The sequence below is a fragment of the Mercenaria mercenaria genome, chromosome 6, assembly GCF_021730395.1.
Source record: "Mercenaria mercenaria strain notata chromosome 6, MADL_Memer_1, whole genome shotgun sequence".
NCBI lineage: Eukaryota > Metazoa > Mollusca > Bivalvia > Venerida > Veneridae > Mercenaria > Mercenaria mercenaria.
In genome coordinates, this window is record NC_069366.1 from 57,221,557 (window position 1) to 57,248,947 (window position 27,391).

General features: G+C 36.6%; 2 protein-coding genes across 4 annotated transcripts in view; both read right to left on the minus strand.

Moving 5' to 3' along the window:
* Positions 1 to 6,995: 6,995 nt before the first annotated feature.
* On the minus strand, positions 6,996 to 13,119 carry LOC123548814 (uncharacterized). Of its 2 annotated transcripts, none has more exons than XM_045336365.2 (2): positions 11,674 to 13,119; positions 6,996 to 8,053 (listed from the first exon to the last, which is right to left on the minus strand). In XM_045336365.2, exons 1-2 carry the CDS (start codon positions 13,011 to 13,013, stop codon positions 7,843 to 7,845), a joined length of 1,551 nt encoding a protein of 516 aa, XP_045192300.2. In that variant the 5' UTR covers positions 13,014 to 13,119; the 3' UTR covers positions 6,996 to 7,842. The 2 variants fall into 2 exon arrangements, with proteins under 2 accessions (XP_045192300.2, XP_053401998.1); XM_053546023.1 differs by having other exon boundaries at positions 7,910 to 8,053; positions 11,862 to 13,118.
* Positions 13,120 to 19,351: 6,232 nt separating this feature from the next.
* Positions 19,352 to 27,391, minus strand: part of LOC123550472 (TBC domain-containing protein kinase-like protein) — a 32,678-nt gene continuing 24,638 nt past the window's right edge. For both annotated transcript variants that reach the window (XM_053546025.1, XM_053546024.1), the window contains exons 20-26: positions 26,275 to 26,360; positions 25,453 to 25,489; positions 24,805 to 24,966; positions 23,683 to 23,849; positions 22,966 to 23,141; positions 21,565 to 21,724; positions 19,352 to 20,962 (exon numbers count right to left, since the gene is read on the minus strand). In XM_053546025.1, the coding sequence (XP_053402000.1) occupies positions 20,852 to 20,962; positions 21,565 to 21,724; positions 22,966 to 23,141; positions 23,683 to 23,849; positions 24,805 to 24,966; positions 25,453 to 25,489; positions 26,275 to 26,360 (899 nt within the window). In that variant the 3' untranslated portion in view covers positions 19,352 to 20,851. The remainder of the gene's footprint in view (positions 20,963 to 21,564; positions 21,725 to 22,965; positions 23,142 to 23,682; positions 23,850 to 24,804; positions 24,967 to 25,452; positions 25,490 to 26,274; positions 26,361 to 27,391) is intronic.

A 27,391-nucleotide genomic window follows, 5' to 3' on the forward strand; every position in this document is an offset into this window, starting at 1 on the left:
TTTCTTTCTTCTTACCACCAAATTTCAGACAACAGGTAGAATATTGGTCCCATTTGGCAGTATGTTACTAAGCTAGTATATTGGTCCCAGTTGTCATTGGCACAGTTAAATTAAGATATTGACCCATATACCAGTATCGTTGTTATTCTTAACCTATTATATTAGTTCCCTTTATCATTTTCATTCCTATCCTAGTATATTGGTCCTTTTTGTCATGGTCATACTTAAGCTAGTATTTTGGTCCCATATGTCATGGTCATACCTATGCTAGTATATTGGTCCATATGTCATGGTCACACCAACAGTAATTTCCATTGTCATGGTCATACCTAGCTGTTTTATTGGGTTCCTTTGTCTTGGGTCTACCAAGCTATTATATTGGTCCATATTGATCATGGTCTATACTAATGCATTATTTTGGTCATGTCATTCGAAATAACCTGTATTTGTCCCTGTCAATGTCAAACTAGCTAATTATTGTTCCTTTTCAGGTCAAACTAGTAGTATATTGGTCCCTTTGTCTCGTCAGAAATAAGCTAGTATATTTTTCCTTGTATGTAATACCTAGTGATAATTTGGTCCATTTGTACACTGTTATAACTAAGCTTTATATGGTCCCACTAATTGTCATGGTCATGCTAAGGTAGTATATGATATCGCCCTTTGTATGATATCGTAGCTGTATATGGTCCATTTGTCTGGTCATACCTAAGCTTCATATGCCTTTGGAAATTGTTGCAATTTCTTGGTCTGTTTAGGGATGTTCAGCTGATGCAGACTGAGATCACAAAATGAAAATGATGTTAGCTCTAGATTTACATGTTCACCTCTATTATTTTGAAAGTATATCTCTGAAACTTTTTACATTGAGCTTTAGTTTCATGAGCACCTTGTATAAGAGTTAACATTACACAATTTTAGACTTTGACTAGTGATGTATTCTTTGAGATAAGACCCTTTAAAGTTGGAAAAACACGTAAGGGTAGAGTAAATGTTTGGAGACATCTGTATTAGTATTTGAAATACAATGTTGGTGTTGATGATTATTAATGACGCAAATCATTGAGCCGCACCATGAGAAACACATAGTGGTTTGCTAACGATTTCTTAATGCCAATATGCTTTGAAGCGAACAGCATGGTCCTGCATCAGCAGCGCGAATGTGCAGGCTGATCTGGATCATGCGGTCGCAAATGCATATTTGTTCATCATGGCGACTCATATCTGTATACAACGTATCTGGGGAGCAAGTGTCACAATTTTTACTCCTATACCTATATTATTTAGGCAAGTTTCCAATTAAGTGACTATCAAGTTAAGGTTTGCAAATTATTTACAAATTTTATTTCAGCTATTTAAGAGGTCATACTTTATTACTTCATCGCACAATGTGCTCCGTGAACTCAAAGATATTGTCCATGTCTATAGATTGGATCCCATTCTTAACAATCTAATCAATGGTCACTTTAATGGCCATAAGATCACAGGACAAGTCAATTATAAAATGGTCATAAACTAAGAGTTATGGCCCTTGTTATCAGAAATGCTTATTTAAGCAAGTTTTAACTCTATACCTATTTTTTCACCACTCCTCGATGACCTTAAAATCTGGTTCAAATGTGTCAGGAGTAAATCAACAGTGGGTCAACAGGGTTACATAAACCACTTATTTCTGAATCCAATCTGGCTCTTGTACACAGAGATGTATATTATATATATTATTAGATCATGCAGCACAAATGACGTAAAATGTTTAATTGGATTACTGCCTTTGATACGTTAAGGCATGACAAGATCATGAAATAGCTTTAATTATTTCTTTCCAATCTAACGTAATTCGAGAATTGCATCTATTGATCTCATCTATTTTAGAAACTTCATAGAATGCATTGACTGTAGCTATAGACATCAGGTTCGTGAATTTGGTCAGTTTTAATAATAAGCATAGGGCAGAATATGATGATAACAGCATTAATTGACCGAAAAATGTCATTAGAGGGCATCTTGTCTTCACGAATGTTTAGTAATTTTAGTCCCATTGGATATGGTATGGATATTAGATTTGATTTAACGACTTGTTTAGGCATAACTCAATGGGGTATTTTATTTATTCCTGAGTTTTAACAGGATATGTTATTGCAATGTTCATGCTTTTAAAAGAACCTATTGTATGTCTGGGTTTTTTTCATTTGTACAATTTAAAGAGCACTTCAAGTCACATGAGATTTAATTATGGGTGATATGCACAAAAAAAACCACACTAATTGACTTAGTCCATGCGGGTATGTCTAGACTTCTTGACTCAAAGGGCAGTGATAGGGATCTATAGTGATTGGTCGAGATGTAATATGGCATTATGTGTTCGAGAATCTAGCACTTATCAATGAGTAATTTAATATTGTGATGAGAAGCTACTTAACAATTTTAAAAAAAAAACTGTTCATAATGTAAGGGAAATGTAACTTGTCATACAGTACTGTCACTCTGCTGTGTACAATGTCAAATTATCATCCTAGATCTATACAAATACATTTGTAATTGCACTCAAATAGTCTGTTCAGCTTTCATTTCTAAATTACAAAGGTTGATTTTGGTATCATTGTTCTTTGTATTTTAGCAATACTACTTTTTCACATTATATGCCAAATATGATTTGCTCTTGTATGTTGATGTTTTATTTATTAACTTATTTGCTCAACTTTTCTTTTTACACAAACTATAGAAAATAAAGGTCTTAAAACTGGCTTTGAATTTGTTGTTTTCTTACAAAGAGCCACCCCTTGTTGACAAATATAACCAGTAATCTATTTGTACTTCATTTTCAAAGGTCAGTGGTCAGTCTAATTTTACCCTTACCCTGCTAATTTCTGTAATGAACTTGTCCGTCTTTCAATTCGGACAGTACTATTAATTGTTAAAAGGGGTGCATACCACCAAAAAGATAGCCACTGAATGACAAACAGTGCAGATCATGATCAGATTTCACAGATGTGCAGGCTGATCATGATCTACACTGGTTGCAAAGGCAGAATCAATCGAAGGCTTAAGCAATATTTAATGACATTTTTCACTTTTTCTATATTCTATTAGAGATTTAGATTTATAAAATGAAGAAAAAGGTCCTTTACATAGTTAGATCTCCATTAGAAATATGTTTGTTACAGACTTATACATTTTTATAGCAACACACTTGCCATCCCCTCCCCTTAATATGAAAGTAATTAAAAAGCTGTGTCAGTATAATTTCTAGTCTTAATCACTTTCCATGATCAGTTTGATAGATATCCAGATATTTCATCAATTTTAGTCAAAACAGTATTATTTATTTCCAATATACATATCTTGGTTGCGATCACGATAGGTGGAAGGGAAGTAATAGCAAAAATCTTCTTTCGGATTTCAGTAAACATAATTGTTGATGTAAGTAATACAACTGAACTTGTATGTATATCATTCCTTAGGTAAGCTTATGTTTACAAATTTCTTATTTGCAATGAGGATAGGGAAATAGAATTTAAGGGGGGAAAAAACATTGAAATATGCCAGTAAGAGCTCGGTGCATAAGTGCAAAGGTCAGGTGTTAAAGGTTGGATCAATCAATTACTTTATCAGTTCCATTGAAATTCCATTTAAGACCAATTATTTGAGATAAAGTGCAGACAGCATTCAGTATTTTTTTTTTTTTTTTTTTTTTTTTTGGAAGTACTTTTACTGAAAACGTGAGAAGTGCCAGTTTCTATCGCAGTGATTTCAATACTAGACACCTTTCCCGACATCGCTTTTTAGTGTCTACATCCTAAAATGTTAAAACAGTAGTTTTAGGGTTTGAAAAATAAGTTCAAACAATTCATACAATAAATTTTCTAAAAGTATTTATTCCTGACGTGAACGAGCCCTTTCTGCGGATGGATACAGACTGCCAGACATTGTCCCATTACGGTAAATATTTGTGCCAATATATTTCAATATTTATTAATGTATGGCAAAATTATCCGCTGGAAAAGAATAGTGGACTGACAAGATTTCAACCAGTAGGGGACTAACGATATAAGCAACGGTGGAAACTTATATTCAGCATCTTTATTGACCCCTTCATTGACAGGTCAACAATATACTGAATGGTTCGTCTTTTTCAGTAACATGTTTGTTTGTTTTTTCCATTTCTCTTTAGATACTATTCAACAACAATTATATTAGTTATACATTATTCTAATGAACTCCAAAAGACGTTAAAAGTTAAAATTTTCTTGTTTTGTTTAGAATTTGTTTTAAAAACCGATTTTGAGGTAGTTGATGGATTGTTATATTTTAGCATAAAACCAAGATATATATGAATATAAATACTCTTACTATCAGATTTTATTAACTGTCACCGCAGTCTACTTATACTTCGACTCATTGTTGTTCTTTTTTTTTCTGGTCCTTTTGGATCATGGAATCCATCCAATGATTATGCGGGATAATTGAGTTCCGCTGAAGCCGGTGCTAGGGAGCGTGAGGGGCATGATCAGACTCAGTCAAACCGAATCTGCTACGGTTGTATTATGTGCTTACAAAGGACCTTAATTATTTCCTACATATTTTATTAAGAAGAGGATAGAATATTTATACAGAGATGTCATATATGCCGAATGCACATTTTATGAATCTCTGTAGGGTCTAGGCTACCTAGCTTACAGGGCTAATGCTATAATTTATGATATAGCATTCCATATTTGGGAGATAGCTTTCAATATTTTGTAGCTGGTATAAAAGGGGTTGTTTTCATGGTTTTTTCTGGGCTGATATGTGAAGAAGTCGCAAATATGTGAGAGGAAGACTATCATTTTGAAACAACTGCTGTACATATTCAATATAAAATGACTTGTTTAGCGTAGATTAAACATATAATCGTAGTAGAGCTATTTATATTGAATTTAAGGAGTTAAGTTCAACTTCAGTGAAAGCAGAAAATCCGTTATATGTTTGAATCATTAACCCGATTTACCTTAGTCAAGCTTTTACAAGCATGCCGAGAAAAGAAACCAATTCAACTTTCAAGAATCATCAAAAATTAATACAAAAAATATATTTTAACTTGCATTGAGCCTTCGACATATTATCTGTCAACTTAGAAATTAAAATCCAAACATCCTCCAACAATGGTTTTCGTGCGAAATACAACTCGTCCACACCATGGATTACCTCCACAGGAAACATGTCTAGAGTCTGCAACAGTGTATGGCGATCTTACACCTTTAAAGGGCATTTGACGAGTTAAAAAATTATGAGTTTGAAATCCAGATCAGTGAGAAGATACCAAGTTACCTGCTATTCTTCGAACTCTGTCCTGGCCTCAATGTATGGTTTTCAGTCCCATCCTCTTCGTTACATAGTTAAATCACGAGTCCGCCTCTTCGCAGACAACTGCCTTTCGTGTAAAACAATTTGGTACACTCAGGATCACAGACACGCTAAAAGAATACCTGGTTGACTTAAAAAGATAGGCTTTAGAGATAGGCCACCTTAAAAGGAATAAGTGTAATGCTGAGAAATGATACGCCGACGAAATGGTAAGTTTCACAGAGCATTTTTCACAATACTTTATCATTAAGATGACGTTTGTTATGTTATGTTTTGTGACTCCATTTCTACCTCTGCACTATCAGTTTCCATTAAAACATCTTTTACGTTTGCACGGAAAACAGAGGAGGGACAAAAACGATACTGTCAAGTGTCAGTATCACTTTTGACCCCGAGTAACACATTTAAATTAGTATAAAGCTACAGCAAAAACAACAACAACAACAGTGAAACACGTGATGTAAATAAATATAGTAGTTAGTAGTCCATAAGAGAATCACGTTTTAGCTCCCTAAGCACTTCTATATTGCAGAAATCATTTTACTAGGACAAAAAGCTGAAATGGAATATGTTAGATGAATTTCGGCCTTATTTGATCTGTCATTATAATTATTATAATCGGAAAATGTCTGCCGTTGAACATTGTTGCACAAGTTCAAAGTTTACCCAATACAGCTCTAGTATTTTGGTGCAACAATTCTAACGCAGGCGGATTAGATAGCACAGTCACTGCATTCCCGAAGTCGCCCGATATGGTTCTCATCCACGAGAGGTTCGTAAAAATGCAGAGAGGGATTCGATGGTAGACCTCTGTGTACGAAAATGCTAGATGGGCGCCTTAAGAATACCTGACAAAGAGCAGGCATGACAGCTCTGTCAGAAGGAATGTTTTATGGTAATAAGTAAAACTATGGCCGCAAAAGGGCTAGGTAGAAACCGATCGCCGGGGCCTTACTTCTTATTAGAAATGTAGAAGTAATACCCAGACGTGATACAATGGAGTTCGCTGATGGAGATGAAACATAGTGTCTGCATATTCAGTTCTAGATGAAGTTACAACGTCGATGGTTGACATGCTGCTTAACCGGGTGTTGCGTATTTCCAAAATTGAAACGACAGGAAGAGGAAGTTAACGCCGTTTTTTAACAGTTTTTCGGTTACGTAACGGCGGGCATTTAATCTAACCAGTGTTCCTGGATTCTGAACCAGTACAAACCTGTTCTCCAAAAGTAACTAACAACTTCCCACATGAATCAGAGGAGGAGGACGAATGGTTCAAGACACAATGTCTTTTATCAAATCGTCACGGAGCGCATACGGCCTGCCCGGAGATCGAACTCACGACCTCGCGTGCCGAAGATCTGCACTCTTCCTATTTAGCTAAGCGGGTAGGTTTATCATATTGAAATATTTGTGTCACTATTCGCTGTAGATATAAGTCACCGTTAAAAGAAAATGCTATCATGTTAGGAAGCCATATATATGACTTGCATACGGTCAAAGGGTTAAGCTGAAAAGTCGGCGAAGGTCACTACGTGGTCTCGAAGTCACCAAGTGTTGTTAGCTGATGTCATCCGCTGTAGATTTGCGGAGACAAACTATTATCAGAAACGGGGTAGCTAAATGGATATAATACCAAAAGAAACACAAAGAAATTCTAAATAATTTATACGTAATGCCGGATTTCTGAACAAGTGGTGGTATAAAAAATCCATAATTAAAAAAAAGCCATTCATATTAAAAAAGAAAATGATATGCTCGATTAGAATTCCCTTGAAACAAATTAAGCCATCGTTTATAAAACACATAGTTTATAAGATACATATATACGTGTGTTATTTCACAAAGGACAGTGCTTTACGTTTTCAATTTATATCGTTTTCATAACGACGAATGGCAACTTATTAAGCACATACATGGTCAAATATGATTACACAAAAACATCTTCTTATGCAGAGAACACAACATTTTGCATAAATGAGTTACGTCACACTTTAAATTTTAAAAAATCAAACAACATGTGATGAATTACAAAGTTAATGTTGCTGGACATCCTTTGTTGATATTTTTAAAGAAAAAAATCTGCCACACTTAAGATCTATCTTTTGTTTAGAATCAGAGTAAAATTAAAGTTAGGAAAATTTGACGTTTCTATTACAAAAACAAAAATAGCGCCATATTCTGTAATTGACTTAACATTTGCTCTGCAATAAACGTCTAAAATTAACTGTTTCATGAATTCCTTCATAACTTATTCCTTCATAAGTAATGAAAATTAAATCCACTTTTCAGGTTTTTTTAAGCAAACAAAAATCTGAACTTAAAAATTCTGTACAAAACATGTGTCGTTGATACTTAGCAGTACTCTTTTTCTTCACTTTTGATTTATTTACATATTGTAAATGTTAATTGCCCACGCACATTGAATATGTACAGCATTGTAGATGTATCGTTGCAAAGTTATATTTTCATCCTGTCGCAATCAATGATAATCTGAAGCTATATTTTCGGCGGCTTGAGAAAGCCGACTCGTCGAAGATATCCGACAATGAATGGAGTACAACTCAATGTGATGGCGATGCGGACCGGCGCAAACACTTTATGGACAGCGTACGCCATTACAAATGTCGTTGACCCTGTGGCTATCTTGGACTGAAGGACGGCCTCGCTGACGCCAAGCTTTGTCAGAATTGCAACAACATCAAGCCCGCTGAAACGATATTGAAATGGTTCATATATATATACAGAGACAAGTTTAAGATACACAAACAGGTTGCGGGTTTGTATCCCGTTCGGTTCATACGACACCTGGGCTGGTTTCCTTGGAAGCGAACTATTATATCTAACATGTCACGCAGAGAGACTTGCACTATATATTAATCGGTCTAGACAATCAAAGATATGGAAACAATATCAGTTAAGATGTGTACATCAAAATGGATCTATTAAGAGAACGATCAGCTAGACTCTGAAGAACAAAGCACACATACGTGTTCCAAAATAAAAGGACCAAAACTATTAAGGCGTAAAAAATGTTTTTATGGCCTTGCAGAATATTTTTTTCAACTTTTGAACAAACAGTTGCAAAACTGCACTTCATCTACATCTACATCTTTCACCCAACCGTCGATTTCCGACTATCACTGGGCGGCGCTGTCAGAGAAACAGTTGTTAAAGAACTGATATGTTACAATGTTAAAAGAATAAAAGCTAAAAAAGACAGTATGCTACAGTTAAAATGGGACAGAGGCAACAGAATTACATACTGACCACCGCCAGCCTCTCTCTAAAGATACTGAGACTGGGGCTAGATTTAACATGAGTTGGTAGGGAGTTCCAGAGTCGGATGGTCCTAGGGAAGTAGGAGTTAGAAAAGTACTGAGTGTGAGACATGGGGATTAAGTAATTTAGGTTTCTAGTTGGAATAAGATGAGATTGGTCGACTGCAACTGTCTGGGTCCTTATTTTATAAAACATTACTAATGAATTGTGTAACCTTCTATATTGGAGTGTATTCCATTCTAAGGTTTTCAGCATTTGTGTAACACTACTGGTGTAACTGTAGTCATACATGACGTACCTAGCAGCTGACCTTTGGACATTTTCGACTTTGCTAGTGAGGGTTTTTTGCCAAGGATGCCAGACGCTTGAACAGTACTCAAGTTGAGGGCGGACATAGGTGTTATAGGCAGCAATTTTGACCCTTTTATTATCAGTTTTGACATTTCGTTGTATGAAGCGAAGAGTGGAAGTTGCTTTGGAAGTGATACTGTCAATGTGTTTGGACCAGTTTAGATCTTTGGAAATGGTTATGCCTAAGTATTTAGCTGCCTCACAAGTTTTTAACTCTATGTTGTGAAGTTTGTAGGGGTAGACTACAGGATTTTTCTTTCTAAAAATTCTAAGGACTTCACACTTGTCCGGGTTGAACTCCATGGACCATGTCTTCTCCCAGGTTTCTAAGCTAATCAGGTCTTGTTGCAGAGATATACTATCTGAAATGGAGTTGATGGTAAGGTATATTATGGTGTCATCTGCAAACATTCTTGCGTTACATTTGACGGAATCTGGTAAGTCATTGATATATACCAGGAAGAGACATGGCCCAAGAACAGACCCCTGGGGAACTCCAGACAGTACAGGAAGTTCACTGGAAAAATGACCATCAACAGCGACTTTCTGGGAGCGGTTGGACAGGAAAGATTTGACCCATTTGGTAATTTGTGGGTTGACACCAAGGCTTTGTAGTTTATAAATTAGTCTAATGTGATCGACCTTGTCAAACGCCTTGGAGAAGTCCATGACAATAACATCTGTTTGTTGACCCTGTTCAGTGTTATTGTAAAGTTCCTGAGTGAAATTAATGAGCTGAGTCTCACAACTGTGACCTGATCTAAAGCCGTGCTGGAACTGGCTAAGTAGCTTATGCTTGTCAAAATAGGTCATAAGATTGGAAACAACAATGTGTTCAAGGAGTTTGGAAGCAATGCACTTTCTATGCTTTACACATGACCAGTTATGTTAGAAATCAACTTACTGATGCTCTTAAGGCATAACCCCCTTATTTGTATTCATTTTTTGACACACACACAAATTCTGAAAAGTCTCCCTTAATAAAAAAAAATCCCAAAAAAATAAAATTTCCGACCTACCTACCCTAATTTTTTGAGCATGTTACCGGAAACAAAGAATTTTTGTTAAAGGCCTTAACTAAATTAATTACATTTATGACTTGTAATAAATATGCATTTAAATTTTGTCCTTCTTCTATTACTTGTACAGCGAACGTATGCAGTAGTAACTAAATGAACTGGTTACACTACCTAACGTAATAAAGACATTAGGCCAGTAGGGCATTCTCACGATTCATGAATGACAGGCGTGACAATGATAGCTAGGTAGTAGATTATCACTTAATGGGTGTATGATCGCCCTTTTCAAATCACTTAGCAAACGAATGATCAGTCTACGTTGTTATATGAAAGTTCTTTCAGAGCCCTATTATGACCCCACCACTGGGAGAGACATATTGTTTTTGCACTGTCCGTCCGTCCGTCCGTTACACTAAATTTCCGATCAATAACTGGAGAACCATTTCACCTAGAACCTTCAAACTTCATAAGATGATTGGGCTTACGGAGTGATGACCCCTTCAGTTTTTTGGGGTGTTAGAATCTACTCCATCAAATGTCAAGGTCATAGGGGCCTGAACACGTAAAACCGTTTCCGTTCCGTAACTTAAGAACAACTTGATCCAGAATGTTGAAACATATTGGGATGATTGGACATACCCAGTAGATGACCCCTATTAATTTTGTGGTCACTCAATCAAAGGTCAAGGTCACAGGGGCCAGAATCCGTCACACTTCATTTCCGTTCTTTCACTGGAGAAATTTTCAAACTTCATAGGGTGATAGGGCTTACAGAGTAGATGACTCTTTTCTTTTTTTTGGGTCACTCCATCGAAGGTCATGGTCACAAGGGGTCTGAACATGGAAAACAGTTTCCGATCCGTAACTGGAGAACAACTTGACCCAGAATGTTGAAACTTATTAGGATTATTAAACATGCTGAGTAGATGACCCCTATTGATTTTGGGGTCAATCAATCAAAGGTCAATGTCACAGGGGCCAGAACATGATCAACCGTTTCCGACCAATCACTGGAGAACTATTTGGCCTAGACCCTTCAAACTTCATAGGGTGAAAGGGCTTAAACGAAGTAGATGACCCCTATTGTTTTAGGGGTCACACCATTAAAGGTCAAGGTCATAAAGACCTGAATGGAAACCGTTTCCGATCAAGTACATGTACTTGGGACCCACTCGACATAGAATCAATGCTGAAACTTCATAGGATGACTAGACATGCTGAGTAGATGACCCTCATTGATTTTTAGGTCACTCTAACCAAGGTCAAGGACACAAGGTCCTGAACATGAAAACCGTTTCTGATCAATAACTTGAGATCAACTTGACCCAGAACGTTTAAACTTGAAGGTGGGGGGGGGGCATCATTCTTTCAGAAGTTAAGGTCACAGGGGCCAGAACATGGAAAACCATTTCCAATCCATAACTTGAGAACCACTTGGCCTAAAACATTGAAACTTCATGGGATGAGTTGATGATCCCTATTGCATTTCAGTCACTAAACCAACCGTCAAGTGTTTCTTTGACTTTCGCTTCTGTCCCCTATTGACTTCTTGCCTATTACTACTATACTTTTGGGGAGACATATGCTTCTCTACAAAAGCATCTTCTAGTTATATATATGGTTATCAAGGTTTTACTTCTTAGCAAGTTTATGTATATAGTTTGTATATTATACTTACCTCGAAACAGCGAGATAAAAGCCTCCAAGTGAAATAAGAGATATACCTATATGAAATACTACAACAGTCCCTCCGTACTGTTTAACAGCACGTTTTAACTGATCTTTTTGACTTAATTTTTGTAAATCATCAGGGGGAGTGCTATGTGGGGAGGTAGAGTCCGTGTTTGAATTCTGGGTTTTACCCACCTCTGGTTTACTGCTGGTGCTGTAAGACCTCTTTTGTTGAAAGTCTGCGACTATTTTACGAATCATTTGATCCTGTTCATCAAAAACGTCTTGTAGAATCCGTCTTCCAGATTGAATGTCCCGTAACTTTTCATTGCAATCACCGAATCCAAAAGCACTGCAATTGTGTGCCCATACTTTATAATTAGCACAATGGTCACCCTGAAGTCCTTGAGGGCAAGGATCTGTCGTGGAAAACTCAAAACTATACCCAAAATAGTCTTGCTGGCCCTGTGCATTGGTTTCACTGTCCATTTGTTTTTGAGATTGACGTAGATTGTTTTTATAACTTTCAGCAACAAGTCTTATTATTTCTTGTTGTTCCTGAAAAACTTGAGCCAGCGTTTTCCTTCCAGCTGTTATAGATTCTAACTGCTCATCACAGTTCGGCAAATTGTATCGTTGGCAATTCTCCATCCACAACCGGAACTGTACACAGTTATCCCCTTGTATTCCCTGGGGTGTTGGATCAGTAAGGTATTCCTCTTCTTCAAATGCGGTATCCTGGGCACCTTGCTGACTTGCCCACTGTCTGATGGAAGTGGAAAAGTTCCTTGACTGGTGACAATCTTGGCTGCTCCCAGAGCAGTACTTATCAAGGAGTTTGCCTCCGCCCCCAGGCATATTTAGGTAACTTCCATATCCAGACGTCGAGTTCACGGTGTTAAATGGTTTGGGAACATTACTCTGCATGCAGCCGTTAAGACATACATGACTTCCAAGTCCTTCAAATACAGATGAATGCACGTCTTCTTTAGACAAAGTTTCATGTGCTTCGTAACCACTTTCTTGCAAATCATGACCTGTCAAACTGCTAGAGGAATAATCCTGATTGTCCTGTGTCCCTTGAATACTTGGGCCCTGACACTGATATTCTGTGGCTAAACGCATTACCCTCCGAGCCTCAGACACCTGGAGTTCTTGATGCTCGCCTTGAACGCCCTCAATAGAAACGATACCTCTCTTCGCATCCCCAATTCTCCCAGAACCCGCCACACCTGCCTGTCCGAATACATGTACAGGAAATTCCACAACCGGTTTAGAGACCCCTGAATAAATCCTTTTTATAAACACGCCCTGGGTCCGAGGAATAATTCTCCAAAGAGGTAACATACTTATACGATGTCCGGAACAGAAGTGATAAATAAAACACGTCGTTCGATTGTTTGTTTACGTTTTATCCCCACACGCACTCACCCCGTGTAGTAGTACATTGTATGTATCATGAACTAGGACATGATTCACGTCGTGCAATCAAAAATCGTTAGCGCATTCATGTTACGGCATACTGTATTTTGATAAATGGGCTATCTATTACAGTATCAGATTATAGTTTTACATATCGTGATTTTATTAAACTAAACTGTTAACTGGTGTCTTTCGATTAAGTCTAAATTGTTGTGGGTATTAATGCCTAGTATCTGAAAACCCGTTGATCCTATTTTAGTCCTGCCTTTAATTTTGTTACCATAATTATCAAATCTTAATTAATCAATATGTGTATTGATCAGTGTTGTCACCACATGCATATTATATGCCCTGATATATAAATATACTTGAAACTTGAAAATTTGTCAAAGTTTGGATGCAGGAAATATCTTAATTGGTATGTGTGTAATATTTTTGTTAAACTACATGCGTCGTTATCAGCGACGTGAACTTGTCTAAAGTCCCTTCTTATGACCTGGTCGTCACATGATCTATAAAGTCACCAACTGTTCCAGTTTCTTCACGCCATTAAATGGTACATAAAAAATCAAAGTACATTATATGGATACAGTAGATATGACAAGATGTAATCAAGTCCTCTTTAATAAATTAGAACAAAAAAGTAATGGTAGATCAATTTGACTTATGAGTTTCTTACTGCGACGGCAATCTTCAACTTCAGTATGATAAAAAAGGGTATGACGGGGTGTTTTCATACAGACCCACATACTCCCACGGAAAGACACATACAAAACCCAATGTGGGCCTCACACGAAAGTTTTAATACTGACTCCTCATATAATTATAGAGGGTCGCCATGTGATCTGAAAATGCTAGAATCTTGGAGTTAAAAATGCGAGGTTTCAAGTATAGAAGTGTTTTTTAAGACAGAAATTGATATTTTAAGGTTTTGACTTATTAGCCCAATAAACAAGCCGGTCATATACCACGAACTATGAACTAGCGATTCATCTTACACTGACGATCTTTATATAAGGAGTCGCATAATTATATGATAAAGAGAACGCTAACAAGAGTTGTCATTACATTTATTTAGACTCAAGAAACGGAAAATACTGGGTCCAGTTGTTCGAAACTTTAACGGCCGGTTAAATTTTCATTCAAAATACTAGTATTAGTTTTGGTTGGAAGTTTAATTTTTTAATGTTCATAATCGTTAACTCATACATTTGTTTTACTAAGTCTTCTAAAATGTCGAAATATAGCCTAACCCTAACAGTTAATCAGCCGTAAGCTGTTAAATTTTCGAACAACTGGAATTCAATGTCAGAATCTGCTCATAATGCCATAAAAGAACATTTTAAAAATCTAGGGTTATCGAATTAAGATTTTACCAAATCGAAAGATAAATAATGAATGAACTGGAAATTTGTGTTTAGTATGTGACGGTTTCCATCCCCGCATACTGCGCAACAATGTCGCCTTTGACGTTATTGTAACGGTACTGTTAGCCTGGTACCCGACTGTATATCGAGAATCATTCTCTCCAAACATGGAACGTAGAGAGTAAACACGGGCACCAGTCTACGGTACTGTCGTCACCTTCGGCATTATTGTACAGACGATGTCGTCGCCATACGTTGATGTTATTGTACAAGTAATGCCGTCTCCGTTGACATTATTGCACAGGTTATGTTGTCGCCTTGCGTTGAGGTTGTTATACAGATTATGCCGTCGGCCTAAGTTGACGTTATTGTACATACATGATTATGATACTGGTAATTCCGTAGTAACTTCCCTTTATTGTCATAACCTATACTTAGACTTTTCAGAGTTACTTCCCCTTGATAAAAAGTCGCCACTTGTAATCTAAAAAGAAGTCACCTGAAACATTAACACTAACATGTTTAAAGCTTATTATTATTGTAAGTAACCATTGATACTAGGCTACTATATTACTATATTGATTGCATTTACCTATTCAAGCTATTGTTAATTAATATACTATGCGACACATCATTTGGTAGATATTTGAATATTTTCAACCTTTGTACTTTCAGACTGTGTTCATTGTTGATCTGAATAAAGAGATACAAAAAGACCACGTTCTTATATGAACACAGTAATACCATGCCGGTCGTACACTGCCCGATCCCAGGATGTGAATATGTGACGGATGACCTTGAGGCAGCAATTGTGGCTGCACTAATAACAGCCCATTCCATGGCTCATACACCTGGCCCATCCGCCAAAATTGAGAAGGTCAGGCGACCTACTATTACATTAGCTGGTACCAGCGAGGAGTTGGCCTATTTCTTATCACGCTGGACAGATTATGTCACGGCCACTAAGCTGGAAGGCCGCTCTAAAGTGATTCAGTTGTTAGAATGTTGCGATGAACCTCTCAGAAAGGACTTGACACGTACGAACGGCAACACTCTTACAGAACTTAGAGAAATTATCACAACATACGAAACGTCTGCCACCACTAGCAACCGGAGACCATGTCCGTATCCAGAACCAGATAGGCCAACATCCCCTGAAATGGGATAAAACTGGAACAGTCGTTGAGGTCCGTCAGTTCGATCAATATGTGGTCCGCATCGATGGGTCAGGACGGGTAACACTCCGTAACAGAAAGTTTCTGCGACGTTTTGTCCCAGTTTACCCTACACAGTCTAAACTAACGATTGATAAAGACCTGCCATTATGTCGAATAGAACCCTCAAGGCCTACACCTGGACCAACAGATCAGCCAACAAATCCCTCATTAAATCTGTACGATGAAAGCATTCAAGAGCGGCAGACAAGTTCAGCATCACCGCCTGCAACACCACAAACATCGCCACAGATACCATCAAATCCCATGGTGACCATCTCTCGTTCCCATGGAATTGGTAATCCTCCACATACGAATCCACACAGACCAACTGCTACCACAGCCGGCGAACCAGTGGAATCAGCTAACGACACATCATTCCCTCTCGTGCCCCCACTCACGACTTATGTACAAGAAAACAAATCACCAAGCCGGTCCGTACAAGCCACACCTCTGCGAAAGTCTAGTCGCTCTACACGAAAACCTGTGTGGCATAATGACTTTGAAATGTAGATGTTTTGTCACGTTCGTTTCAGACTTAGAAATTTATTTCTGTGTATGCATTTATTTAGTTATATGTACTTATGTGTTCTGCCTAGTTAAGGCTCTAGTCATTATAATTTATCACATATGATATAATTCTTTTTAACAACAGCCTTTGTGTCATTACATTACAAAAGACTCGAAGGGGGATACATGATTATGATACTGGTAATTCCGTAGTAACTTCCCTTTATTGTCATAACCTATACTTAGACTTTTCAGAGTTACTTCCCCTTGATAAAAAGTCGCCACTTGTAATCTAAAAAGAAGTCACCTGAAACATTAACACTAGCATGTTTAAAGCTTATTATTATTGTAAGTAACCATTGATACTAGGCTACTATATTACTATATTGATTGCATTTACCTATTCAAGCTATTGTTAATTAATATACTATGCGACACATCATTTGGTAGATATTTGAATATTTTCAACCTTTGTACTTTCAGACTGTGTTCATTGTTGATCTGAATAAAGAGATACAAAAAGACCACGTTCTTATAGTACAGGCAGTACCGTTGAAGTTGTAAAGGTGATGTCATCGCCGTTAACGTACGTTTATATACAGGTAGTGTCGTCGCCGCACATTGATGTTGTTATACAGGTTAAGTTGTCGCAGTACGTACGTTGACGTTTTTATACAACTTGTGTCGTCGGTACACGTTGGCGTTATTGTACAGGCAGTATCGTTGGTCGCCGTTGAAATTATTGTAAAGGTGATGTCATCGCCGTTAACGTTAATATACAAGTAATGTCGTCGCCGTATGCTGGCATTATTGGTAATTGGTAATGTCGTTGCCGTCCGTTGACGTTACTGTTTACATGTAGATCTATATTGTCGTCGCCGTCTACTATTGTACAGGTAATGTCGTTATCACACGTTGACGTTATTGTACAGGTAATGTCGTTGCCGTTAATATAGTCAATTATTCTACTCTCTTTTTATATGTTTATAAATCAAGTAATCGTTAAAATATCTTAATATAACCCTAGGATGAATTTTTATTTCTTTTGATGATGTACGAGCCGGGTATGTTTGGGGAAATAGTTTCTGTGGTACAATTGCCGTCATCGTGGGCGGTCATAAAATTTGTAAAATTAAAAGAAACTAACGTTGTTGTTTTTTGAAACAGTTCCAAGTCACTTATAAACTGATTAGATATGGTTCACATCTTAAAACGTAACAGAAACTTGGCTTTGATTACTCTAGAAATAGGCATATACATTTTGTATGCCCCAAAAGGTTGGCATATACTACAGTAATAGGACAGTACGTCTGTCTGTCTGTCTGTCTGATTGATTTACGAACGCTAAGGTGCAGGAACTTCAAACTTGGAAGGCAGGTTGGTCATTTCCGGCAGATACTCCTGTGATTTTTTGACGTCAGATGATCGAAGGTCAATGCCGTCGTGACCTTAAAGGTGAAAATCCGACCGATATTGAAGAACTCGTCGGTGCAGAAGCCTGAAACTTGGTAGACAGGTTGGTCGTGACTGACGGGCAAATGACCCGTATCAGTTTTGAGGTCGACTGTTTAGAGGTCAAGGTCGCAGTGAAATCTCTCATTTTTGTGTTAAAGAAGTGTGTGAAGTCTCATCCAGTTGTAATATGTAGTTACTGAGATACTTACTCGCTGACATTCGCAAATAGAATATTGTTGAAGATAAAAAAGGGGAACATTTCAGCAAAACTAAAGCAAGAGTAATATGGGACTTGCGCCATTCATTTGGTATTACCCTGGCAAAGAAGTTTGTGAAGTTTTATTTAAATGTGATGTGTAGTTACTGAAATACTTGCAGACAATCATAGGCAGTATTTCCTTGAATAAAATGTCTAAGTACGATAAGAAAAATAGAGCAAACGTAATGGAACATGGTTCTTTCAGTTGGTATCGTTATGAGGAAGGCATGTATGGAGTTTGAGAATAACTGATATATGAGCTTGCTGAGAAGTGTTAACAAGGTGTCTACAAATGACGCTGACGCCGGTGGGAGTCGGGGTGGTATCGCAACAGCTCTCATTACAGGCTTTCAATGTTCACTTGATCTGATCACATTCAAAACACACAGTCTCAGGTTATTAACTTAGATGAGGTTGAAAAAGTCCAGTGTGATTATATTACATATTACCACTCTGAAGAAGCAACTTGTCAAGTATAAACTTATTCATGTAGAATGTAGTATATGAACTGCACCTTAAATAAAATCAAGTAACCATGTCTACAATTCCCCAATTATAGAAGTGGTGGTATAGCAGTTAGTGTCGGCTGCTCAACCTAAAAGTCATAGGTTCATGCCCCACTGGGGTCATGACCAAGCCATCTCATGTGACACAAATACTGGGTTTTCCAGGAAGTATTGAGAGGGATTCAAATAAGCTTCAAGCTTTCATTACAATCAAGCTAAAATAAGTATAAACTATCCCTAAATGTTGAACTTTGAAAGCGAGGCTCAGCTGTATAAATATATATATAGACAGAGAATAGGGGTTGTATGTATATACAAAACGGGTGAAAGTATTTTTTCAGATACCGTCTGACCCTACGCCGCTTAGCTCAATAGGGAGAGAGCAGACCTACCGATCGCGGGGTTGCGAGTTTGATCCCTGGGCAGGGCGTATGTTCTCCGTGACAATTTGACAAGACATTGTGTCTGAAATCATTCGTCCCCCACCTCTGATTCATGTGGGGAAGTTTGCAGTTACTTGCGGAGAACAGGTTAGTACTGGTACAGTATCCATGCAGGAACATTGGTTAAGTTAACTGCTCGCTGTTACAGAACTGAAATGCTGTTGAAAAACGGCGTTAAACCCAAAACAAACTTATGTTATGAACTTTAAAGAAGTCACACAGACATAAATATAGATCATATTTCGACTTTCCAGCTTTTTTAATGATAAGGAAGACCCCTGATGCCCCTCCGTGTATTACTTCATCATACGCTGGCACCTGGGTAGAACCACCTTCCTTCAGTAAGCCAGCTGGATGGCTTCCTCATATGAAGAATTCAATACCCAGAGCTATGCTCTAACCCAGTTTGATGAGAGGCAAGTCAGTGACCGTAATCACTTGTCTATGGAGGTCCTACCTTTAAAGAAGTAGCATAATAAATGGTGACAATATAACAACTTATATGTATATACAATATAAATTTCAATTTATTGCACAGTGCCACTGAAGCTACACATTTTGATATACATAACAACAGAGGTCAAATTTGCATGTAAACTAACGCAGCTTTTATAGGAAAGTTGCAATGTTTCACAGAATAGGGAACCAGATAAACAGAACTAAAACCAGTTACTGCTTTAGCACATTTGGTACATACCTATCTATGTAATGTATCATATCTTATTACAACAGCCTGAATTTATACTCAAATCAAAGTCATAATGTACTGTATCTATAATAATAGCCTGTATCTGATATGTTCAAATCAAGGTTTTTAGTGTACCTCATCTGTAACAATAGTCTGTATTTATGCACAAATCAAGGTTTTAATGTACAGCATCTACAACAATTACCTGTATCTGATATGTACAAGTTATAGTTTTGGTGTACTTTCTCTACAACATCAGCCTGTGCTTATGCACAAATCAAGGTTTTAGTGTACAGCAACTATTAACAACAGCCTTTATGTATGCACAAATCAAGGTTGTAGTGTGCTGTACCTAAATCAATAGCCTTTATGTATGCACAAATCGAGGTTTAAGTGCTCTGTACCTGTATCAATAGCCTTTATTTATACACAAATCAAGGTTTTAGTGCTCTGTACCAATCTCAATAGCCTTCATGTATGCACAAATCAAGAATTTAGTGTGTTGCACCTGTAACAACTGCCTGTATTTGATATGTACAGTTTTAGTATACTTTCTATACAACAACAAACTGTATTTATGCAAATCAAGGCTTTAGTGTACTGTATCTATAACAATAGCTGTATATACAAATCAATTGTTTTATCTTTAGCATTCTTAACAATATCATCTTCAAAACTAATATTACAAATGTTCACATATTAAATGCACATAGAGTTATAGCTGTTTTTAAAAACAGTAATTTACATTTTTCATTTTCACAAGACAAATTTAAAAACCTGTGATAGTCTCAAAAGTTGAATATATATTAAGAGATTTTAATGGTAATCTTTAATCACAATACACCCTAAATTTTCAAAAATAGAAATTTTGTTTTCTTGTATCCAAATTGAAACTGCAGTAGTGTTCTCCTTATTCTGTATGTACCTACAGCACATCGCTTCCATAAATAACAAACAAATTTAGTAAATTGATATCCCCTGCAGCTCTAGTTTATGATGAAGATTTACCAAGAGCCATTCTAAAGACAGCACACTAAACTTTTTGGCAGCTTCTAAGTCAAACAAGAGCCATAACTTGGCAAGACTTATGTAATGGAACTATCTTATCAGAATTTATAACAAATTAAAATTTCATAACAGCAATGATAACAGCTTGCATGCAAAACTTAAACCAGAATTCCTATGTCAAAAATATTTAGGGCCATAATTTGTATTGATTTTAATAAAACTAGCATAAAAATCTACTTTTTTGATTTGATCTAAATTTAACTTTTTCTATAACATAAACCATTGATTCCTGGTACTGTTTTAGCCTTTCCTTCTATATATCTGCTGGTGGTACAGTCAGGATTCCTGTCTGTCTTAACACGTCTATGCCTTTATGCAACGTGCACACTCGTATGTAGCCTAATCTCATCAACTCATTGGCAAACTGAAAATACCATATACATTGTTGTTTATTAAATATATCTATAAAATATTTAAAAACAAAATGTGTTTTGAACTTCAAAAGTAAAAACATCTAAATATAGTAAAAAAAGAAATAAAGGTCTGTTCTACTTAACCTTAAAGAATCTTTGCTGTTAATTCTTTGAAGGGGTATCTCTTGCCAAGTGGTTAAGTTGCTGACTTCAAAACATAATCCCCCTTACTTTGGTTAAGTTTATGCCTAGCCAGGGATTTAAGTTATTTCATATTAGAACTGTTTCTGGTTTCTGTTGGGTGTAACCTCACACCCACACAATTTTAGGTCACACAGATTCTTTCAGCGTCTGATGATGGAGGAAGACCCCAGCTGCCCATATGGACCTTATTTCAGGCAAGGGTGTGTACCTGGGTTGAACCACGACCTTCCATACACCAGCAGGATGGCTTCCTCATATGAAAGAATTCTACACCCGAAGTGAGGTTTCCACCCTGCAGCAGTGAGAAATCCATCCAGCTTGCTTTTGGAAGATTGGAGGACATGCCCAGTGCTTTAAAGTTTCTATTAATAAAGTTTCTACACTGACACTTTAACAATTGTTTACTTACATTAGATGCATTTCTCCCTCTACTTCCAAATACGACCTTGACCTGTGACTTGCTTTGTTTCAAGGTCGTAACTGCTGGACATGCCACAAGATCACCCTCTGGTGAGAACGCTGTTTGAAATGGAATGTTTAAACTTCCTGGTACTGTCCCCCTTTTGTATCTGTATCTAGTCAAGGATATTTCAACAATATCAAACTGTTGCTAAAACTGAAGAATTTCCTTCAGACAATTTGTATGCTGACACCACTCAAAGACGCATATTCTAATCTATAGACCACACCAAAGAAAGTGTCCATGCAAATGTGATGTTTGTTGTTCTTCCAAGTATCTGTGTACTCGTATTTAGAGCTACTGAGAATAAAAATAGCAATATATTATAGAGGTACCCTTAAAAACCTTATTTATACAAGACAGTATTACCTGTCGGGGTTAAATGTAAATACAAACTACAGAACTCTGTAGCATAAAATCACATGAATGACTACAAATGAAATTCAACAAAAATGCATCAACAAATGAGCCGTGCCATGAGAAAACCAACTTAGTGGGTTTGCGACCAGCATGGATCCAGATCAGCCTGCGCATCCGCACTGCTCATAAGGTGGCTTTACAAATGAAATTTTTGACAGATGTGCATCAACAATAGGGTACGCAACAAAAGGAGGTAATTAAAACATATATTTAAAGGGAGATAATTTTTTCTGCAAAATAGAAGTTAGGCACTGTGAGTGAAATACAGAAATATCTCAGCTATTTTTCAGTATTTCACCAGTTACCATAAAATAAAGAATGTTACTGCATGACACTTAATCATGGATGTAATGGAATGTAACAGAAAATCATGCATGAATGACAAAGATATGGACTGGACACGCCCATCAATGCACTATCATGAAATATGACCTTTAACGTCTAAGTGTGACCTTGACCTTTGAGCTACAGACCTGGGTCTTGCGCACGACAGGTCGTCTTACTGTGCCACACATTTATGCGTAGTTACTTGAAAATCCATCCATGGATGACAAAGATATGGACCGGACACGCCCATCAATGCACTATCATGAAAAATGACCTTTAACGTCTAAGTGTGACCTTGACCTTTGAGCTACAGACCTGGGTCTTGCGCGCGACATGTCGTCTTACTGTGGTACACATTCATGCCAAGTTATTTGAAAATCCATCCATGGATGACAAAGATATGGACCGGACACGAAAATTGACAGACGGTTCAAAAACTATATGCCTCCCTTCGGGGCATAAAAAGTTGAAAAGAATTTTCTACATCTGAAGTAAATACCAAAAGATAGAATATTTTAGTGAAAGATGGGCATTGGATACCTTTAAACAATATCAAAGCGGTTAATATGAAACAATATCAAAGCCATTAATATGAAAGGATACTCATCTGGGCTTCTAACATCTATCACAAGTAGCAGAGGTTTTGTGTTTGGCTTTTTCTTTGTTGGACTGCGGGAATTGCCGTTACCCGAAAACTCGCCCAGCTCCATCAAGTCTTCAGCGGATATACGGGGACACTTCTCAGATTTTAATTCATCAAGTGTAAGAGGTTCCATTGACTGAAATGTAAATTTAAACCTTACCTTGCTAAATTTCTATAATGAACTTATCCATCTTTCAATTTTGACAGTACCATTAACTGTTAAAAGGGGTGCTTACCAAAAATATAAACTGGATGGTGAACAGTGCAGATCCTGATCAGACTGCATGGATGTGCAGGCTGATCATGATCTACACTGGTCGCAAAGGCAGAATCAATCATGTCCAGCATGATAAAAGTTAAGAAAAACATGCCTTTCTGTGATGGAAACATTTAAATAAAGGCAAGTATTTTTACTAGAAACCATATTCACTTCTAGCTAAAACATGACTCTTTGAAAAGTCTAACATTTCTAAACATTAATTTATATTTTCTTTTGGAAGTAAAAAACAAATTCTGTGGAAGACTCTGCTTAGATTTACAAAAGAAATCTTCATTAAAGTTTGATTTTTTTACTATATCCTACAATTTCTAATAACAAACCATAATAGATTGAAATCTAGAATAAATCAAACAGGCTCAGTACAAAAAAACCCTTGAAACAAAAAAGAGCAAAATACCAAGTCATTTGTAGGTTGTTCATTATAGTCTCTGGAGTAATATGAAACATTAGGACGTGTCTCTGGCTTCTTCTTTGTTTGTCGTGCATGTTGTCGATATGTGGCACTCTTAGGTGTGTTACAGAAAATCTGTATGGAATCCTTCACACATTGTTGTAGATCTATCACTGTAAACAACAGATTTATTTAATTCAAGTATTCTAAAGATATCCTAGCATGAAATATGGATGAAACTCAGTATCTCGAATTCCAAGTGATCAAGCGTTTTACTCAAGACAACTGAAATTAGACTTAAATTGATGTCTTGTGCATTTGTTTTCAGGACGGGATTAAAAATTATCTTCCAGATAGCCGAAATTTGAGATAAGCAAGTTCGAGCTTTCGAGTTTCACTGCACAAACGTATATTCTACCTGCATGTTCATACATAAAACACAGTTAAAATCACCAACTGTGGTCATATAAATGTTATACAAGATCATACGAAATTCTTTTGGAAGTATCACATATTAAAATACGGTCAGCATGATTGGACAAAGGTAGGTACTCTGTCAATGAAAGTAAGCGCAACTATGGAATGATTAAAGATGCATATCACAAACAGTATATTGTGGACCCAATTTGAAAGAAGTTAATGCAAGGATGCTTCAGACTAAGTTTTATGAAAATCCATCAATTGACTCTATGTGAGCTTGGGAGTGAAACCATTTGATGAAACATGGTAGAGCTTTATACAAGAATGCTATATAGATCAAATCTGGTAGATTTTAATAAAAAATATTTTCTATTTTTATCTATGGTGACTCGTGTGTAGTGGAGTTAAACATTCAAACAAACCTGAGAGAGGTCCATGCAAGGATACAACAGACAAAATTTGATTAATTTCCATCAACCTGTTAAGAAGATCTTGTTTAAACAAAAATGGTGGTTGACAGATGCCTGTCACTTACATGAGCCATGGCTATGATAAGCTAAAGTAGGAACCATTTGTATGAACCCATTATTATGTATGTATATTTTAACTGGATGAAGAAAGTAACTAATAATGCTATAAGAGAGAAGCATTTCTGCTAGTGTTAACTGATCACAACATATTACATAGAACTAGATGAAAACCACTTACCAGGCATATCAGAAAACAGTAAGATACACTCATTGAACCCATAGGAAAGCAGACGATCATGGAACTGTTTCAAAATGGCTACCCCAATGCAGAGTGGAAATGAGGAGTTGCCTAGCAACAATGTATCCCACAAATGTACTATCTTGTTTAAGGGAAAGACATCTGAAATACAGGTAATTTTAAATTAAATTCTATTTCATTCCACTTAATGCAACAATTAGCCTATGCTCTGTATAGCTTTCAGGCTATCCAATTTCAAGAAGCAATAAAACCCATCATACCTTACCCTCCGCAATTTGCTGGTACCCATTTACAGCTACCTTAAACTGAGGTATTCAAGATAAAGTGCATTTACCAAGAACACACCATATTGAGAGTAGCAAGGATTTTTCATTAGAAAAGACATATAAATAAGAAATCTGCTTGTTTCACATATAAGAATCAAAATATCTTTTGAGAACACCAGATTTTAAATTTTCACAGGAGTGGCACAATTCATCTGTTGATTATTCTGTGAAAGACGTTTCATCTTACTATGTAACCAACTCGTATCTTTTCGTTTAAATAGCATTGATTCATTTACAAACAGCATGGTGTGTTTCATAAAAACATGCGGTAATCATGTTTAATAATTTATTAAGTACTTACGTGCAAACATTGTAAGAAACCATGGAATGGCGTAGAGCTGAAAGAAAAATACTTCAGACGTTTTACCTTTCAAGAAATTTATGTAATCATTGTGCCTGTATTAACTATCACATGCCCTAATTTGTTTACTATGCTTATTAACAGCACTGTAACAATATAGGGCTGTCATTGATTATTGTAATATCAATGAATTGCCGGTCAGCATTTATCAATACAATTATAGAATATTTATAGTCAAAAAATGTCAAATCTAGCTGAAACAGCAACAGTAAATGAGAAAATATTCTAAATATTCTAAAGAAAATGAATACAACTGTATTACTAGCTATTTTATGCTTGCATTCAACAAAGTATTTTCTTAACTTACATGGGCAAAAAGTGTTATCTATCCTTGAAATTAATTAGGCACTATTTCTTCCTGACATATTTATTCTATAAGAGTCTTATTAAAACTGTCTGTCAGTCTGACTTAGAATAAAGTCAAGTATTGTATATTCTGCAATAAACAACTGTTGAAGGGAGGACCTGTATGAGAACAGTATGAAGCAATTACAAGCTGAAATTGCCTAGTGACATCCAGTCCATTACTACACAGAACAATGAAGTTCAGTATATTTTTATCAAAATAATTCCAACAAGCAAGTTAGAATCATCTAACTTACCATCAACCAGATGCTTGGATATTTAACCACTCCAGCTTAGGCCCTCATGGTTCAATTGCTATGCATGTAAACTCTGAACCATGTCAAAACAAACATTAACCATGCAAAGGCCTTGCTTATTTATAATAGATAACAAAAATTATAATAAACCTATACATACATCTGGTATAAATCCAATACCTTCCATGTGATTACTCAACTCTGGTTCATGAAATGCTATAAGATGACTAAACACAGCTAGGTATTCTGTAAAAACAATGAAATGCTTGATAGTGTAGTTGAAACAAGAGGGCCATGACAGCCCTAGATCGCTCACCTAAATTTCGCAGCATAAACATATTTCATTGGGGCAATGATTAAACTTTTTCAGTAGAGAGTCACCCAAAGAGGGACTTTGACATGGATTTCATAGACACAAACATTCCAAAAAAAACTATGAAGATCAAGTATAAAATGCAGCCTCTACAGTGTCAACCATGACATTCAATCATTTGATATAGTGACCTAGTTTTTGATTTGTGTATATAACCATGATTCACACCGCATACAGAAAAATATTCTGACAAAGATTTATGAAGATCAAGTAGAAACTAGAGCTGCTTTTGAGAAAAGTGCATGTCTCCCACAACTGCCTAATCATCTGAATAGCAAAGAAAGTACACTTCAGGAGTAAGTTTTAGGATGAATGGTTCAGTGTTTAGTGATTCTAGGTGGACTAGAATGAATGGTTCAGTAATTTTTGGAGCAAGTTTTAGGATGATGGTTCAGTATTTTTATGAGTCTAGGTGATTAGGATGAATGGTTTTTGGAGCAAGTTTTAGAATGAATGGTTTAGCATTATGAGTCTAGGTGATTATGACAAATGGTTCAGTAATTATGGTCAAGGGCCATAATTCCAAAGAGCCTTAGCCAATTTGGCTAGTTATCGAACTTGGCCGAGAACTTATTGGCAAACACATTTTGTTCAAGTTTGGTGAAGATCGGATGAGAAATGTTCGACTTAAGAGTGTGGACAAGCTTTGCGACAGACAGACAGACAGGAGTAAATCAATATGTCTCCCACACCACTGTGTGCTGGAAGACATAATTTTGGCCTTTAGAGTATCGACAAAGCTTTTCTATGATATAACCTAGTGACATAGTTTTTGACCTCAGTTAACTCAGTCTTAAACTTGATGTAGATTTCATAGAGACAAACATTTTGACAAAAAAATTATGACAATCAAGTAGAAAATAACGCCTCTAGAGTGTTAACAAGTTTTTTCTATGATCTGATC